The sequence below is a fragment of the Neophocaena asiaeorientalis genome, unplaced genomic scaffold, assembly GCF_003031525.2.
Source record: "Neophocaena asiaeorientalis asiaeorientalis breed wild unplaced genomic scaffold, Neophocaena_asiaeorientalis_V1.1 scaffold437, whole genome shotgun sequence".
Taxonomy (NCBI): domain Eukaryota; kingdom Metazoa; phylum Chordata; class Mammalia; order Artiodactyla; family Phocoenidae; genus Neophocaena; species Neophocaena asiaeorientalis.
This window is the reverse complement of record NW_020173375.1, coordinates 1,584,917-1,600,316: the sequence shown is the minus strand read 5'-3', so window position 1 is coordinate 1,600,316 and position 15,400 is coordinate 1,584,917. Positions and strand designations below refer to the sequence as shown.

Genomic DNA, 15,400 nt, shown 5'->3' with positions numbered 1-15,400 from the left:
CCACACACACACACACACACACACACACACACACACACACACACACACACACACACACACACACACACACCGCCTAATAGAAGAGCCAGGCTTCCAGCATTGAGTTGTTCATCTGCATTAAAGTCATCTACAAAGAGCAATCTCTCTGTAATTTCTGTGTCTGCATTTAATCTGCTTATCAAAAACTCTGACAGAACCACCAAACACATACTTCTATTCCTGGTGACCTCTAATTGTGAATTAGAGTTTTCCACTTCAATAGATATAAAGAAAAAGAAAGGAGACTGACTTACAATTCAAATTGTCAAGTTGACTAGAGATTCCTTGGTGAAAAATTATCAAATTTCATTTCTCTCACTGATAGTAAACAGTTTTTCTTACTATTATTAATTTTTACTTTTTTTAATATTTTTAAATTTTTGATTAATTTCTTTTTAAAAACCTAAAACTGGTAGACCAAAAAAGTTAGGGGGGAAAAAAAACAACTGTAATTAATGTAGAACCAGCAGTTACATACTCTCACCACTAGATGGTGCCCCTACCTCGATAAGCTAAAATGCTGAATCAGTTGTGTGGAAACCAATAAATGTGCTGATGTAAGGGGCCACTGAATAAGGAGATTTTAGGCTATGGAAAAATGGAATACAGGTACATTTTATTACAGTATGAGACAAGTAGGTTAGCAGAGGCTAAAAATAGGAAATTACTTAACATTCAAAATGTTTATGAATTTTAAAAATTCTGTCAAAAGAACAAAAGATGAAGAAAAGAATAAAATAAAAATAAATACAGATTAAAGTTTTATAATTTTAAGTGTTATATAGTACCTCCATAAGTAATATAAAATATTTGAGGGGTATATATATACAAAATTTAGATAGACAGGAAACTTAGACTTTAAGATAAATTTACATTCAAAATCAAGAAATAAGGACAAAAATCTAATAATGTGCAACAAAGAAAAGTTTGGTGTAATAATATGTATTGAAATTGACTTTAACTTGAGAGAGAAGACATGGAACTATGATAAAAGATATTCTTAATTTTTATTTTCATATATATAATTTCTGGCCTAAAATCCTCCATCTTTTTTATAGGAACTTTTGTGAAGCTAGTGCTAAAAATACAGTGTTGAATAAAACACTTTCTCTTCCCTGAAGCACCTCACTCAGAGTCTGAGTGACTGGGGCCAGTAGAGAAGTTGTAGACACCAGCTAGTCCCAGCTCCCACCTAACACGGGAATCCTGTGAGCTTCTGCCTAAATAATTGTGGTGAGAAGAAACCTCACTACTTCATACAACCCATTGCTTCATAAGGCTAATGTTAGGAAACTCTTGTTTACATTGAAGCATTTCTAACCAGTAAGGGCATTTCTATCCAGTAATTCTAGTAGTTCCAGTTCTATTTCTACCCTCTGATGCAGTACAAAACAAATCAACTTCTTCTTCCACCTGATAACCATTCAGATCATGGTCACATCTATACTGTAGTCTTATTTTTTCCTCAAGAGTAAACACAACTACATTAGTAGTATCTTTCACAATAATTTTGTATACAGTTCCCTGTTTTATATTTTCTGTACATCTTATATGCAATCTATCTATAAATCATAGACAACAGTACTGATTTTATGTAAAATATTAATTAGAGAACTTTCCTAGGTTAGTATCCATCTGCTGTTCAAAACTTTGGATAGAGTTATTCAATTAGCTATGAATCCAACCCATATGTCTCTATCACAAATATAACATGAAAGTCTTTGTTACACAGCTTTCCAATCTCATTAATTTATCAAGCAATTTTCCAAAGAAGATATACAGATGGCCAACAGGTACATGAAAAGATGTTCAACATTACTAATCAGGGAAATTCAGATCAAAACTAAAGTGAGATATCACCTCACACTTGTTAGAATGGCTATCATCAAAAAGACAAGAAATAACAAGGATGTGGAAAAAAGGGAACTCATGTGCATTCTTGGTGGGAATGTAAATTGGTGCAGCCAAAGGAGGTTCCTCAAAAAAACTAAAATAGAATTACTGTATGATCCAGCAATTCCGCTTCTGGGTATTTATCCAAAGGAAATGGAAACAGTAACTTGAAAAGATACATGCACCCCTGTGTTACTGTGTCATTATTTATAATAGCCAATAAATGGAAACAACCTAAGTGTTCATCCACAGATGAATGGATAAAGAAGATGTGGAATACAATGGAATATTGCTCAGCCATAAGAAAAGAGTGGAATCCTGCCATTTGCAACACCATGGATGGACCTTGAGGGCATTATGCTAAGTGAAATAAGTCAGAGAAAGACAAATACTGTATGATATAAATCTTAAAAAAAGAACGCTCACAAACACAGAGAACAGATTGGGAGCTGCCAGAGGCAGGAGGTGGGGAGAAGGCAAAATGGGTGAAGGGAATCAAAAGGTATAAACTTCCAGTTGTAAAATAAATTAGTCATGGGGATGTAATTTACAGCATGGTGACTATAGTTCATAATATTGTACTAAATATTTGAAAGTTACCAAGAAAGTAAATCTTAAAAGTGCTCATCACAAGAAAGAAAAATTCTGTAACCGTGGAAATGGATGTTCACTAGACTTATTGTGGCGATTATTTCACAATATATACAAATATCAAATCATTATGTTGTACACCTAAAACTAATATAATGTATGTTAATTATACCTCAGTTTTTTAAATTATCATGCAGTTATTGACCACCTGATGATATAGGCAGAGCAACATATCAGGCACTGGGATGCAAGTGAAAAGAGATCAGGTTCCTTAGAATTTGGAGGTGATGACAATCAGGTGGACCTGTGTTGAGAATATAACCACAGGATGACCGAAGGAGACTCAGGTGACATCAGGAGCACAGAAGACTGCTCGACCCAAGTGCCTGTGCTGGGGCTTCCTATGGAGTTGGTAACTGAGCTAGATGCTGAAGGGTCGGGAGGAGTTAGCACTGGTAGCGAGATGGGGTGAGGTGTGCCGGGCAGCACAAGTCTGGACCTTCATCCTGAGGCTACTTTTTTCCTGTTATTTTTGGGAATCACTCTCTTTGATAAGGAATCCAGAAACAGAATAGTGGTTTGGTTCCTCATTAAGCCTACTCTTAGGATAGATGTCCAAATGTCTTCTCTTTTTTGTTCTTCTTGCACTAAAATAGCCTAAAAAGGGGATCTAACCTCTTCTATGATAAAAACCACCAAGGATACAGGATTTCCATATCATTAGATAATCAAAACTAAAGCCAAAGTACCAAAAAAGCTGCTTAATTGCTCTTCTCACCCTTGCTTCCTTTCGAAGAAGAAAAGAAAAAAAAGAAAAAACCCTAATAGGTCAAGTGCAAATTAAATGGGTGGGAATAACCCCAGGTAAAAGTGTTAAGAATGCTCTGTGGCCTCCTACCTCCAGGATTGCAGCCTGTCTTCCTTCTCCAGTCCTCCCCTACCATACATCCTCCATTTCAGACACCTTTGCTACCCATCCTCCTTCTCTCCCATCTTGTCCAGGGTCTTCTCCAGAGTTTCACCTTTGTTAAACTTATTAAAACAATAGTTAGTAACAAAACTGTTCATGCCTAAATAAGGACTCGGGATATAAACTATCCCAGATGTATCTGAGTTTCCAGAGAGAGTTCAGAAGTCTTCAAAACTCCAATGGATAAGGCTATAATAACCAAAATATGCCCTCTTGAATCATACCATGTTGGCAGCCATTCTTCTGACCCAGTAATTAATTGTTAAGCCACCCCAGAGCAGATTTCCCACCTCATATGCCTTCCAGAAACATCTAGCCTAATAAGCACTACTTGAATCCCTATATGAGAGGTAAAAATGAAAGTGACATGTAGGCACCTGGGAAATGCCGACTTGTGAGCAAAGAATTTTTTTATTCTTAGAATTATAAGGGCAGATGCAAACTATATGGATGTAGACTTTTTTAATATAGTATTAATTTTTACTAGAAATTACACTTGATATAATCAAAAGGCCAAAACTTAGCTTGGTTCAAAGAATGTTCAAAAGATGGCCTTTGATAAAGTAATAGATATCTTTAATGTTTTTATTTGGTTTTGTTTTCCTTTTGGAACCAGGTTATTCAGAGAATATTCTACACAGTCAACAGATCTTGGAGTGGAAAAATTACTGCAACAGAGATAAGAAAAAGCAACTTTTTGCAAGTATGCCTCTCATTGAAATTCATATATAAGGAGCAATTTAAATAATAATCTTACTTCATTTAACAAATATTTGAGTGCTTATTGTGTGCAAAGCCCTGTCACTACTTTCAGTTGTTAAGCAGTTATCAGATACCTGGAATGTGTTGGGGGAACAAAGATGAATAACAAGAAATTTTTGCATCAGGGCATGCACTGTGGAGCAAAAGAGAAAAGGGCACAGACAGCCACACCTGACTTGAAAAATTCCACAGAAATGTATCATAAACATGCAGTGAAGGCTTCACAGTAGGACTGGCATGTGATCTTGACCTTAGAGATATCAGGAGTTTACCAAGATAAAGAAATCAAAAGAAAAGGGGATTCCAGATAGAGGAAGCAGCATAAACAAAGGCCCAGAAGCATGAAAGTGGCCCGTTCAGGAACTGCAGAACAGTCTTAAGTGGCCACAGGCTCCAAGGAGAGTGACCAGTGATGAGGCCTGAGGGGTGAGACAGGGCCAGGTTGGGAAGGGCCTTGCAAAAGAAATGGAGGAATTTCAACTTGTTCCTTTTAGCAGTGACTCTTTATCCATCTCCTGCTAGAGAAAAATACTAAAAATTCCTTTTAAGAAAGAATGCATTTCATTCAATTATTTTATTTATTTTACCAAATGAGAAAGTATTGACCACTAGTGGGAGCCTTTAACCGAGGCAATCTTCATGCCTGATTGTTCAAGCTCTTCTATTAACCTAAAAAAAGTAGAATTGGTCACACTTGAAAGGAAATGAAATATTTTATTTTAAGTAAATCATACTAAATGAAGCTTAAGCAAATAATACAACCTTATTTACACTCTGTTTTTCCCATCTTCATCTGGGACAGACAAAGTAATGAAGACTTGGCAAAATTAGCAATCCATAATAAATATGCAAACACCTTTTATTCTAATAAATGAAAAGTCATCATCACGGTCATTATTAATATTTACTGAACACCTGGTGTCTGCCTGGGCTCTCAAGAGGTAATGTGGTATGGGTTGAGATGGCAAGAATTCCATTAAAAAGGCCTTACACCTTAAGAATGATAGGGGCTTCCCTGGTGCCACAGTGGTTAAGAATCTGCCTGCCAATGCAGGGGACACGGGTTTGAGCCCTGGTCCGGGAGAATCCCACATGCCGCAGAGCAACTAAGCCTGTGCGTCACAACTACTGAGCCTGCTTTCTAGAGCCCCGTGAGCCACAACTACTGAAGCCCGCATGCCTAAAGCCTGTGCTCCACAGCAAGAGAAGCTCACACACTGCAACAAAGAGTAGCCCCCACTACCCACAACTAGAGAAAGCCCACGGGCAGCAACAAAGACCCAATGCAGCCAAAAATAAATTAATTTTTTAAAAATGATAATAATCCCTCACATTCCTGAAGTACATTAGAGTTTTGTATTTCTAGATCATTATTATAATCCATATTTTTTTTACTGATGGTAAAATTCATATGGTTGAATGACTTGGATAAGATCACACAGCAAAATAAGTGGTTGAACTGGAAATAGAACTCAAGTGTTCTACTTCCCTTTATTTTCTTCCCTACCCCTCTCCTTAGTCTTCCTCTTAGTACATGAAGGTATGCTCATAAAATATTCAAATAACATAAACGTATATAGAATAATAAGCAGAGGTCACTATCTCTTCACCCTGCCATTTCACTCCCTTTACCAGAGGGAACCCATGTTATCTGTGGTTTTATTCCTCTGTATATGTGCATGTGTGTGTGTGTGTGGAGTGTATATTGTATGTGTGGAGTATATAGTTTTGTTCTGTATGGCTGCTTTTTTGAATTATTTTTAATATGTGAGACCATACTTATTACTCTGTTAACTTTTTTTAACTTAACAGTATGTCTTGATGTTTTTTCATTTCCATTCATATAAATCTATCTCATTCTTTTAACTATTGCGTAATCTGGCATGGCTGTACTGTAATTACATACTTCTCTAGTGAAGATGTTCAATTCACTTTCATTATCTCCCTATTACAATAATGCAGTGAACATCCTTATACTTTCCTCTTGTGTGTATATGAGTAAGAATTTCTCTAAAATGGAGTACTGGAGGGAAAATCCTGGATCAAATTCCCATTGCAGAGCACAGGCTCCGGACACGCAGGCTCAGTGGCCATGGCTCACGGCATGTGGGATCTTCCCGGACCGGGGCACGAACCCATGTCCCCTGAATCGGCAGGCGGAGTCTCAACCACTGCACCACCCGGGAAGCCCGGCATGTGCATTTTTAATTTGATACATCCTGCCAAGTTACCCTACTAAACTCCTGCACTAGTTCATACTTAAATTTACATACTCACCAACAGCAGAAGTTATTCATTTTTTCCATTTTATGACAGTCCAGTAGATGAAAATAAGAGCTCCCTGCTTCTCAAGATATTTGTTTTATTGTACATATTCTGTGTGTACATTTATACACATTAAAGAGCATCTTATAAAAAAAAAATTACAAGCAAGTTTGGAAAACAGAAGAAAAAGCATATTTTACCACCCTAATAAAACTAATATTCTTGTATGTGTTCGTCTAATCTCATTCATATGCATATTTGGATTTTAGAATTTAATACAGTTCTTAATGTGTACAATCTTATATCCTGTATTTTACACTTAACATGTCATGATTTTCCTTTGTTTCTATATAGACTTTATAATTTTTACTGGCTGCAAAATCTTTCATTGAGTGGCTTTTACCATAATTTGGAATTCAAGGTGAAAAACATTATAAGAAAGATGACTATTTCATAATACAAGAGTATTACTTTGATAAAAATTATTTTCTAAAATGTAAATACTGGAATTCCATTTTATTTTCTTTTGAAGATTTAGCTAGTACATGTTTTAACCTTGCTTTTAAATTTTAATTCAGACTTCTCTCTTAATGGACAGCATATACCTAGATCTGCTTTTGGGGTTTGGGTTTTATTCTCAATCTGAAAATCTTTTAATAGGGAGATTTAACTCATTTACCTTTGTTGTGACTGTTGATATATCTGGTCTTATTTCTGTCGTCTCACTTTGTTTTTTCTATTTCCTAAGTTTCCTTGTGGTTTATCTTTTTTCTGACTCTTTCTAAAAACATCTTCATTTATCTGCCCATTTATATGATAATTTGGCTTATTATAAGAATTCTGGGCTCAAAAATTACTGTTTCTGGTGTTTTCCCTAGGGGCACACAGTGAGTCAGGGGAGACCCAGGCTTATTTCCAGCTCAGGGCTCTGCAGCTCTACCCTCCATGCCTTCTATGCCAGGCTACCCCACACTATCACAATGGTATAAATAAGTCACCTTTATGGTAAACTTGATGCCATTACAAAACCAAACCCTGCATGTGGATGCCCACTCTTCATAATAGAATAGATAGAAGATCAGTCTTTTAACTTTGAAAAGTTAAAAGTAATGTGAGTTTATGGCCATGTAATTAAAAGTCTGTTGTCTGATTGTTCTGTGCTTGCTAGTCTGGGGACCTCTGATAGGCTGCAGTCCCCTTGGTGATAGCTCTTCCCTTTCCCTGCTTTTAAATCCTCCGTAGCATCTAAGTCTTTGCTAAGAATATTACGGAGCATGTAAATGCTTATAGGTTGATCAATTGATTAAAAGGTAGGATGAGATTGCCTACTAAATTTCCTGGTTTGGTACCAAAACCAAAATTTTTAATTCAGTTTAGAGTAAAAATTAACTGGGATCTATATAATGGCCAAAGCTGGGTCTTCATATTTTTAAAATAAATTAATCCTTCTATTCATACCATTTCAGACTCTAGCACTTTTGGAAGAAGAGGAAGATATAAACCAAATCACAGATTATTTCTCCTATGAACACTTCTATGTTATTTATTGTAAATTCTGGGAACTAGATAGTGATCATGACCTCTACATCAGCCAGGCCGATCTGTCTCGATACAATGACCAGGGTGAGTGTTTCTATGGATGTTGACTTTACTATTTTGAAGAAGGCAAGAGTTAAATTGTGCTCATTCATTATGGGGAATTCCCATTTCTTAAATCCTGTATCTAATCAAGTCCTCTTGAAAGGGCCAAGAATTTTTAAGTAGAAATGAGTGAAGGTACTAATTTTTTATTTAGAAACCAGATTTAGGAGAAGGGGTTTGGAGGTAAGTAAGAAATTAGAGTCTTAGTTTTGATGAATGGGTGAGTCTTTATAGTGATGCTTATTTTCTGATGATGAACTGAATAAGAACCACATCTATGTAAAGTTTATTTGAAAGAGAATGTATATACACCTTTATAAATTCTCATTTTACAGTATTTATAAACAACCAAGGATGAAAATGATGTTTCTAACTTGCCAGTGTTTTCAAGGATTCATAAAACCTTTACTGGAATTTAGTTCTAGAAAAGGTATTTTCTCTGCAGGTGAATTTTGTGTGCTTTCTTTTGTCAGAAAACAAAAAATTACATATTACATGATATTACCCTTCTTACTTCATTTTGATCAGTAGTAAACTTAGAACCTGTTTCCTGCTGATTTAATATTCTTAACCAAGCACCAAGATACATTGATTCATTATTCTCTCATAAGATTGTCCCTGTTCTGTTCTTAAATGTCTTCTCAGATACTGTGGATTTTTTTAATAAGCCCTTAGCCTTTTAGATATAGCAAAGTACAAATCTTAAATAAATACTTTGAATTTTGCTTCTGATATTTGGTATATCTGTGACTAGTAGTATACATCTTAAGAAAAGGTTCATTCTATATGTCAGTTTCCAGAGAACTTTCCATTTTAGCTCACAAAACTCAGGTGCCAACCAGGCATCAAGAGGAAATACTAAATTGTACTTATTTGATAAACAAGCATTTTAGTATTGTATTCTTCCTTCAAGTACAGATGTACCTCGTTTTATTATACTTTGCTTTATTGAATTTTGCAGATAGAGCATTTTTTACAAATTGAATGTTTGGGGCAGCCCTGCATTGAGCAAGTCAATCGGTGCCATTTTTCCAGCAGTATTTGTTCACTTCATGTCTCTGTGTCATATTTTGGTAATTCTCACAATATTTCAAAACGTTTTCATTATTGTTATATTTTTTATGGTGATCTGTGATCAGTGATCTTTGATGTTACTATTGTAATAGTTTTGGGGGACCATGAACCACACCTGTATGATAGCAAGCTTAATTGATAACTGTTGTTTGTGTCGGGCCTCCATATTCCCTGAGACACAACAATATTGAAATTAGGCAAATTAATAGCCCTACAGTGGCCTCTAAGTGTCCAAGTAAAAGGGAGAGTGGCACATCTCTCACTTTAAATCAAAAGCTAGAAAGCTTAGAGGGGAAGGCACGTTGAAAGCCAGGACAGGCTGAAAGCTAGGCCTCTTGTGCCAACAGTTAGCCAAGTAGTGAATGAATGTGAAGGAAAAGCTCTCAAAGGAAATTAAAAGTGCTATTCCAGTGAACACATGAAAAAGAAAGTGAAACTGGGAATTCCCTGGCTGTCTAGTGGTTAGGACTTGGTGCTTTCACTGCACAGGTTCAATCCCTGGTTGGGGAAATAAGATCCCACAAGCTGCATGATGTGGTTAAGAAAAAAAAAAAAAAAAGTGAAACAGCCTTGTTTGCTGATACGTAGAAAGTTTTAATAGTCTGGATAGAAAACCACACCAGCTACAACATTCCTTTAAGCCAGAGCCTAATCCAGAGCAAGGCCCTAACTCTCTTCAATTCTGTGAAGGCTGAGAGAGGTAAGGGAGCTTCAGGAGAAAAGTTTGAAACTAGCAGAGGTTGGTTCATGAGGTTTAAGGAAAGAAGCCATCTCTATAATATGAAAGTACATGGTGAAGCAGCAAGTTATCCAGAAGATCTAGCTAAGATAATGAAGGTGGCTACACTAAACATCAGATTTTCAATGTAGATGAAACAGCTTTCTATTGGAAGCAAAAGCCATCTAGGACTTTCATAGCTAGAGAGGAGAAGTCAGTGCCTGGCTTCAAAGCATCAAAGGACAGGCTGACTCTCTTGTTAGGGGCTAATGCAATGCAGGTGGTGACTAAGTTGAAGCCAGCTCTCACTTACCATTCCAAAAATCCTACAGCCCTTAAGAATTATGCTAAATCTCTTCTGCCTGTGCTTTACAAATGGAACAACAAACCGTGGATGAGAGCACATCTCATTACAACATGGTTTTCTAAATATTTTAAGCCCACTGTCGAGACCTACTGCTCAGGAAAAAAAGATTCTTTTCAAAATATGACCCTGATTGGAGAGGACTGGCGGCGTGAACACAGCCTGAAGGGGTTAGTGCACCACGGCTAGCCGGGAGGGAGTCCGGGAAAAAGTCTGGACCTGCGGAAGAGGCAAGAGACTTTTTCTTGCCTCTTTGTTTCCTGGTGCACGAGGAGAGGGGATTAAGAGTGCTGCTTAAAGGAGCTCCAGGGACAGGCACGAGCCGCGACTAAAAGCGCGGACCCCAGAGATGGGCATGAGACGCTAAGGCTGCTGCTGCCGCTACCAAGAAGCCTGTGTGCGAACCCAGGTCACTCTCCACACCTCCTTCCGGGGAGCCTGTGCAGCCCGCCACTGCCAGGGTCCCGGGATCCAGGGACAACTTCCCCAGGAGAACGCACGGCGCGCCTCAGGCTGGTGCAATGTCCTGCCGGCCTCTGACACCGCAGGCTCGCCCAGCATCCACACTCCACCCTCCCCCCGGCCTGAGTGAGCCAGAGCCCCCGAATCAAGCGGCTCCTTTAACCCCGTCCTGTCTCAGCGAAGAACAGATGCACTCTGGCAACCTACACGCCAAGGCAGGGCCATATCCAAAGCTGCCCCGGGAGCTGTGTGAACAAAGAAGAAAAAGGGAAATCTCTCCCAGCAGCCTCAGGAGCAGCGGATTAAATCTACACAATCAACATGATGTACCCTGCATCTGTGGAATACCTGAATAGACAATGATTCATCCCAAATTGAGGAGGTGGACTTTGAGAGCAAGAGTTATTATTTTTCCCCTTTTCCTCTTTTTTTGAGTGTGTGTGTGTGTATGCTTCTGTGTGAGATTTTGTCTGTATAGCTTTGCTTTCACCATTTGTCCTAGGTCCATTTTTTTTTTTTTTAACTATTTAAAAAATTTTTTTCTTAATTGTTTTTTTATTTTAATAATTTTACTTTATTTTACCTTATTTTATTTTATTTTATTTTATGCTCTTTCTTTCTTTCTACTTTTTCTCCCGTTTATTCTGAGCCATGTGGATGAAAGGCTCTTGGTGCTACAGCCAGGAGTCACTGCTGTGCCTCTGAGATGGGAGAGCCAACTTCAGGACACTGGTCCACAAGAGACCTCCCAGCTCCACGTAATATCAAACGGCAAAAATCTCCCAGAGATCTCCATCTCAACACCAACACCCAGCTACACTCAACGACCATCAAGCTACAGTGCTGGAAACCCTATGCCAAACAACTAGCAAGACAGGAATACAACCCCAACCATTAGCAGAGAGGCTGCCTAAAATGATAAAAAGTCCACGGACACCCCAAAACACACCACCAGACGTGGACCTGCCCACCAGAAAGACAAGATCCTACAATGAAAACATATTAAAAGCAGCAAGGGAAAAACAACAAATAACACACAAGGGAATCCCCATAAGGTTAACAGCTGATCTTTCAGCAGAAACTCTGCAAGCCAGAAGGGACTGGCAGGACATATTTAAAGTGATGAAGGAGAAAAACCTGCAACCAAGATTACTCTACCCAGCAAGGATCTCATTCAGATTTGATGGAGAAATTAAAACCTTCACAGACAAGCAAAAGCTGAGAGAGTTCAGCAAAACCAGACTAGCTTTACAACAAATGCTAAAGGATCTTCTCTAGGCAAGAAACACAAGAGAAGGAAAAGACCTAAAATGACAGACCCAAAACAATTTAAAAAATGGGAATAGGAACATACATGTTGATAATTACCTTAAATGTAAATGGATTAAATGCTCCCACCGAAAGACACAGACTGGCTGAATGGATACAAAAACAAGACCCATATATATGCTGTTTACAAGAGACCCACTTCATACCTAGAGACACGTACAGACAAAGTGAGGGGATGGAAAAATATATTCCATGCAAATAGAAACCAAAAGAAAGCTGGAGTAGCAATTCTCATATCAGACAAAAGAGACTTTAAAATAAAGACTATTAGAAGAGACAAAGAAGGACACTACTTAATGATCAAGGGATCGATCCAAGAAGAAGATAAAACAATTGTAAATATTTATGCACCTAACATAGGAGCACACCAATACATAAGGCAAATACTAACAGCCATAAAAGGGGAAATCAACAGTAACACATTCATAGTAGGGGACTTTAACACCCCACTTTCACCAATGGACAGATCATCCAAAATGAAAATACATAAGGAAACACATGCTTTAAATGATACATTAAAAAAGATGGACTTTTACCAAAATATTCATTGCAGCTCTATTTACAATAGCTAGGAGATGGAAACAACCTCAGTGTCCATCATCGGATGAATGGATAAAGAAGATGTGGCACATATATACAATGGAATATTACTCAGCCATAAAAAGAAACGAAATTGAGCTATTTGTAATGAGGTGGATGGACCTAGAGTCTGTCATACAGAGTGAAGTAAGTCAGAAAGAGAAAGACAAATACCGTATGCTAACACATATATATGGAATTTAAGGGAAAAAAATGTCATGAAGAACCTAGGGGTAAGACAGCAATAAAGACACAGACCTAGTAGAGAATGGACTTGAGGACATGGGGAGGGGGAAGTGTAGTCTGTGACAAAGTGAGAGAGTGTCATGGACATATATCTACACTACCAAACGTAAAATAGATAGCTAGTGGGAAGCAGCCGCATAGCACAGGGAGATCAGCTAGGTGGTGTGTGACCACCTAGAGGGGTGGGATAGGGAGGGTGGGAGGGAGGGAGACGCAAGAGGGAAGAGATATGGGAACATATGTATAGCTGATTCACTTTGTTATAAAGCAGAAACTAACACACCATTGTAAAGCAATTATACTCCAATAAAGATGTGAAAAAAAAAATGACCCTAATTGACAATGCATCTGATCACCCAAGAGCTCTGATGGAGATGTACAATGAGATTAATGTTGTTTACATGCCTGCTGACACAACATCCATTCTGCAGCCCCATGGATCAAAGAGTAGTTTCAACTTTCAAGTCTTACTCAAGAAATACATTTCATAAGACTATAGCTACCATAGGTAATGATTCCTTTGATGGATCTGGGTAAAGTCCACTGAAAACGTACTGTAAAGGATCACCACTCTAGATGCCGTTAAGAACATTCATGATTCATGCGAAGAGGTCAAAATATCAAAATGAACAGGAGTTTGGAAGAAGTTGATTCCAGTCCTCATGGATGTCTTTGAGGGGTTCAAGACTTCAGTGGAGGAAGTAACTGCAGATGTGGTAGAAACAGACAGAGAACTAGAATTAGAAGAGGAGCCTGAAGATGTGACTGACTTGCTGCAAATCTCATGATAAAACTAACAGATGAGGAGTTGCTGCTCATGGATGAGCAAAGAGAGCAGTTTCTGGAGATGGAATCTGCTCCTGGTAAAGATGCTGTGAAGATTGTTGAAATGACAACAAAGGACTTAGAATATTATATAAACTTAGTTGATAAAGCAGCAGCAAGTTTTGAGAGGATTGTCTCCAATTTTGAAAGAACTTCTGCTGTGGATAAAATGCTATCAAACAGCACTGCATGTAACAGAGAAATCATTTGCGAAAGGAAGAGTCGATCTATATGGCAGATTTCATTGTCGTCTTATTTTAAGAAATTGCCACAGTCACCCCAGCCTTCGGCAGCCAGCACCCTGATCAGTCAGCAGCCATCGACATTGAGGCAAGACCCTCCACCAGCAAAGAGATTACAGTTTGCTGAAGGCTCAGATGATGGTTAGCATTTTTTTGCAATAAAGTATTTTTAATTAAGTTATATGTATTGATTTTTTAAGACAATGCTGTTGCACACTTAATAGACTATAGTATAGAATAAACATAACTCATATGCAATGGGAAACCAAAAACTTCATGTGACTCACTTTATTGTGATATTCACTTTATTGAGGTGGCCTGGAACTGAACCCACAATATCTCTGAGGTATGCCTATAGTCATACCTTCCTGTTACAAGAATAGCATAAAGATGGAGATATTTATCGGGGTGTCAGGCCAACCTTGTTAGCTATGCACCTTCTAATTACCAGTGGCCAGATCATCTGTATAACGTGAGCTAGTCTCCAGAGGTCATACAAAACCCTGTGGGCTCTAAAGCGCCTTCTCTGGCTGGCATAACCAAGTTCTCATTAAGCCCTAAAATATTGTATATACAGATACAGTAACTCATTAGAGGCATGTTAAAGGAATGAAGTCCAGAAAAGCAGGCATCTAGGCCTGCATAATGCAGGAGCCACTGAAACTCTGTGTAATTGCCCACCCACTAATCTGTCCTTAATAGGACAACATGATCTTAAGTTTTAGGAGCTTAAACTTTCTAACTCTAAAGAAAGACGTTCAAAAAGACTTTAGCTTCAGAATTAAATACCATTGCCTTTCCTATATAGCCCTCTTCTGTTCTATTTCCTCTTATTTTCAAATTATTAACCCCATAAACCAGTGCTCAACAAACTCTAGGGGGCCCTTATTCAACATTTGGTATGTGGCCAGGAATGGCAGTGCTGACACTCATATTCTCAGCATTCTTCAACCAGATTAATTAACCTTTATGTTGACTGTACCTAACGCTGTGCAGAAGAGTTAGAGCTGGTAGCTGTTAACTCTAATGATATCACTGGTTCTGAAGTTTTAGTGTGCATGCCATTGCCTGGGGCACTTGTTAAAAGAACAGATTCCTATCCTCACTACATCCCTAGGTCTGAGATCCACTGTTATCTCCCTTTTTTTAACTAATGATTTTGGTTACTTTTAACTCACAATGAGGTATGCTGATATAGATTACCTAGGATCTATCATCAAAAGCAACATACTATCTTAAGATATAATCATCCCTCTGAATAAAACTTACTGATGGAATTTATTTAAAAATTGTATGTTATATCATGTTATATCCTGGATTTTTATAGGATGAGAATATAAGAAAAGTATTTGTGGTATGTTTTAGTATCTTTTATAAAATTCTACCTGAAAAGCAGTTCT

At 37.9% G+C, this 15,400-nt stretch overlaps 1 protein-coding gene across 2 annotated transcripts in view; it reads left to right on the top strand.

Annotated features, from left to right (window-relative positions):
- PPP2R3A (protein phosphatase 2 regulatory subunit B''alpha) overlaps positions 1 to 15,400 on the top strand; it is a 211,292-nt gene that overhangs the window by 129,205 nt on the left and 66,687 nt on the right. For both annotated transcript variants that reach the window (XM_024746252.1, XM_024746251.1), the window contains exons 8-9: positions 4,110 to 4,196; positions 7,987 to 8,143. In XM_024746252.1, the coding sequence (XP_024602020.1) occupies positions 4,110 to 4,196; positions 7,987 to 8,143 (244 nt within the window). The remainder of the gene's footprint in view (positions 1 to 4,109; positions 4,197 to 7,986; positions 8,144 to 15,400) is intronic.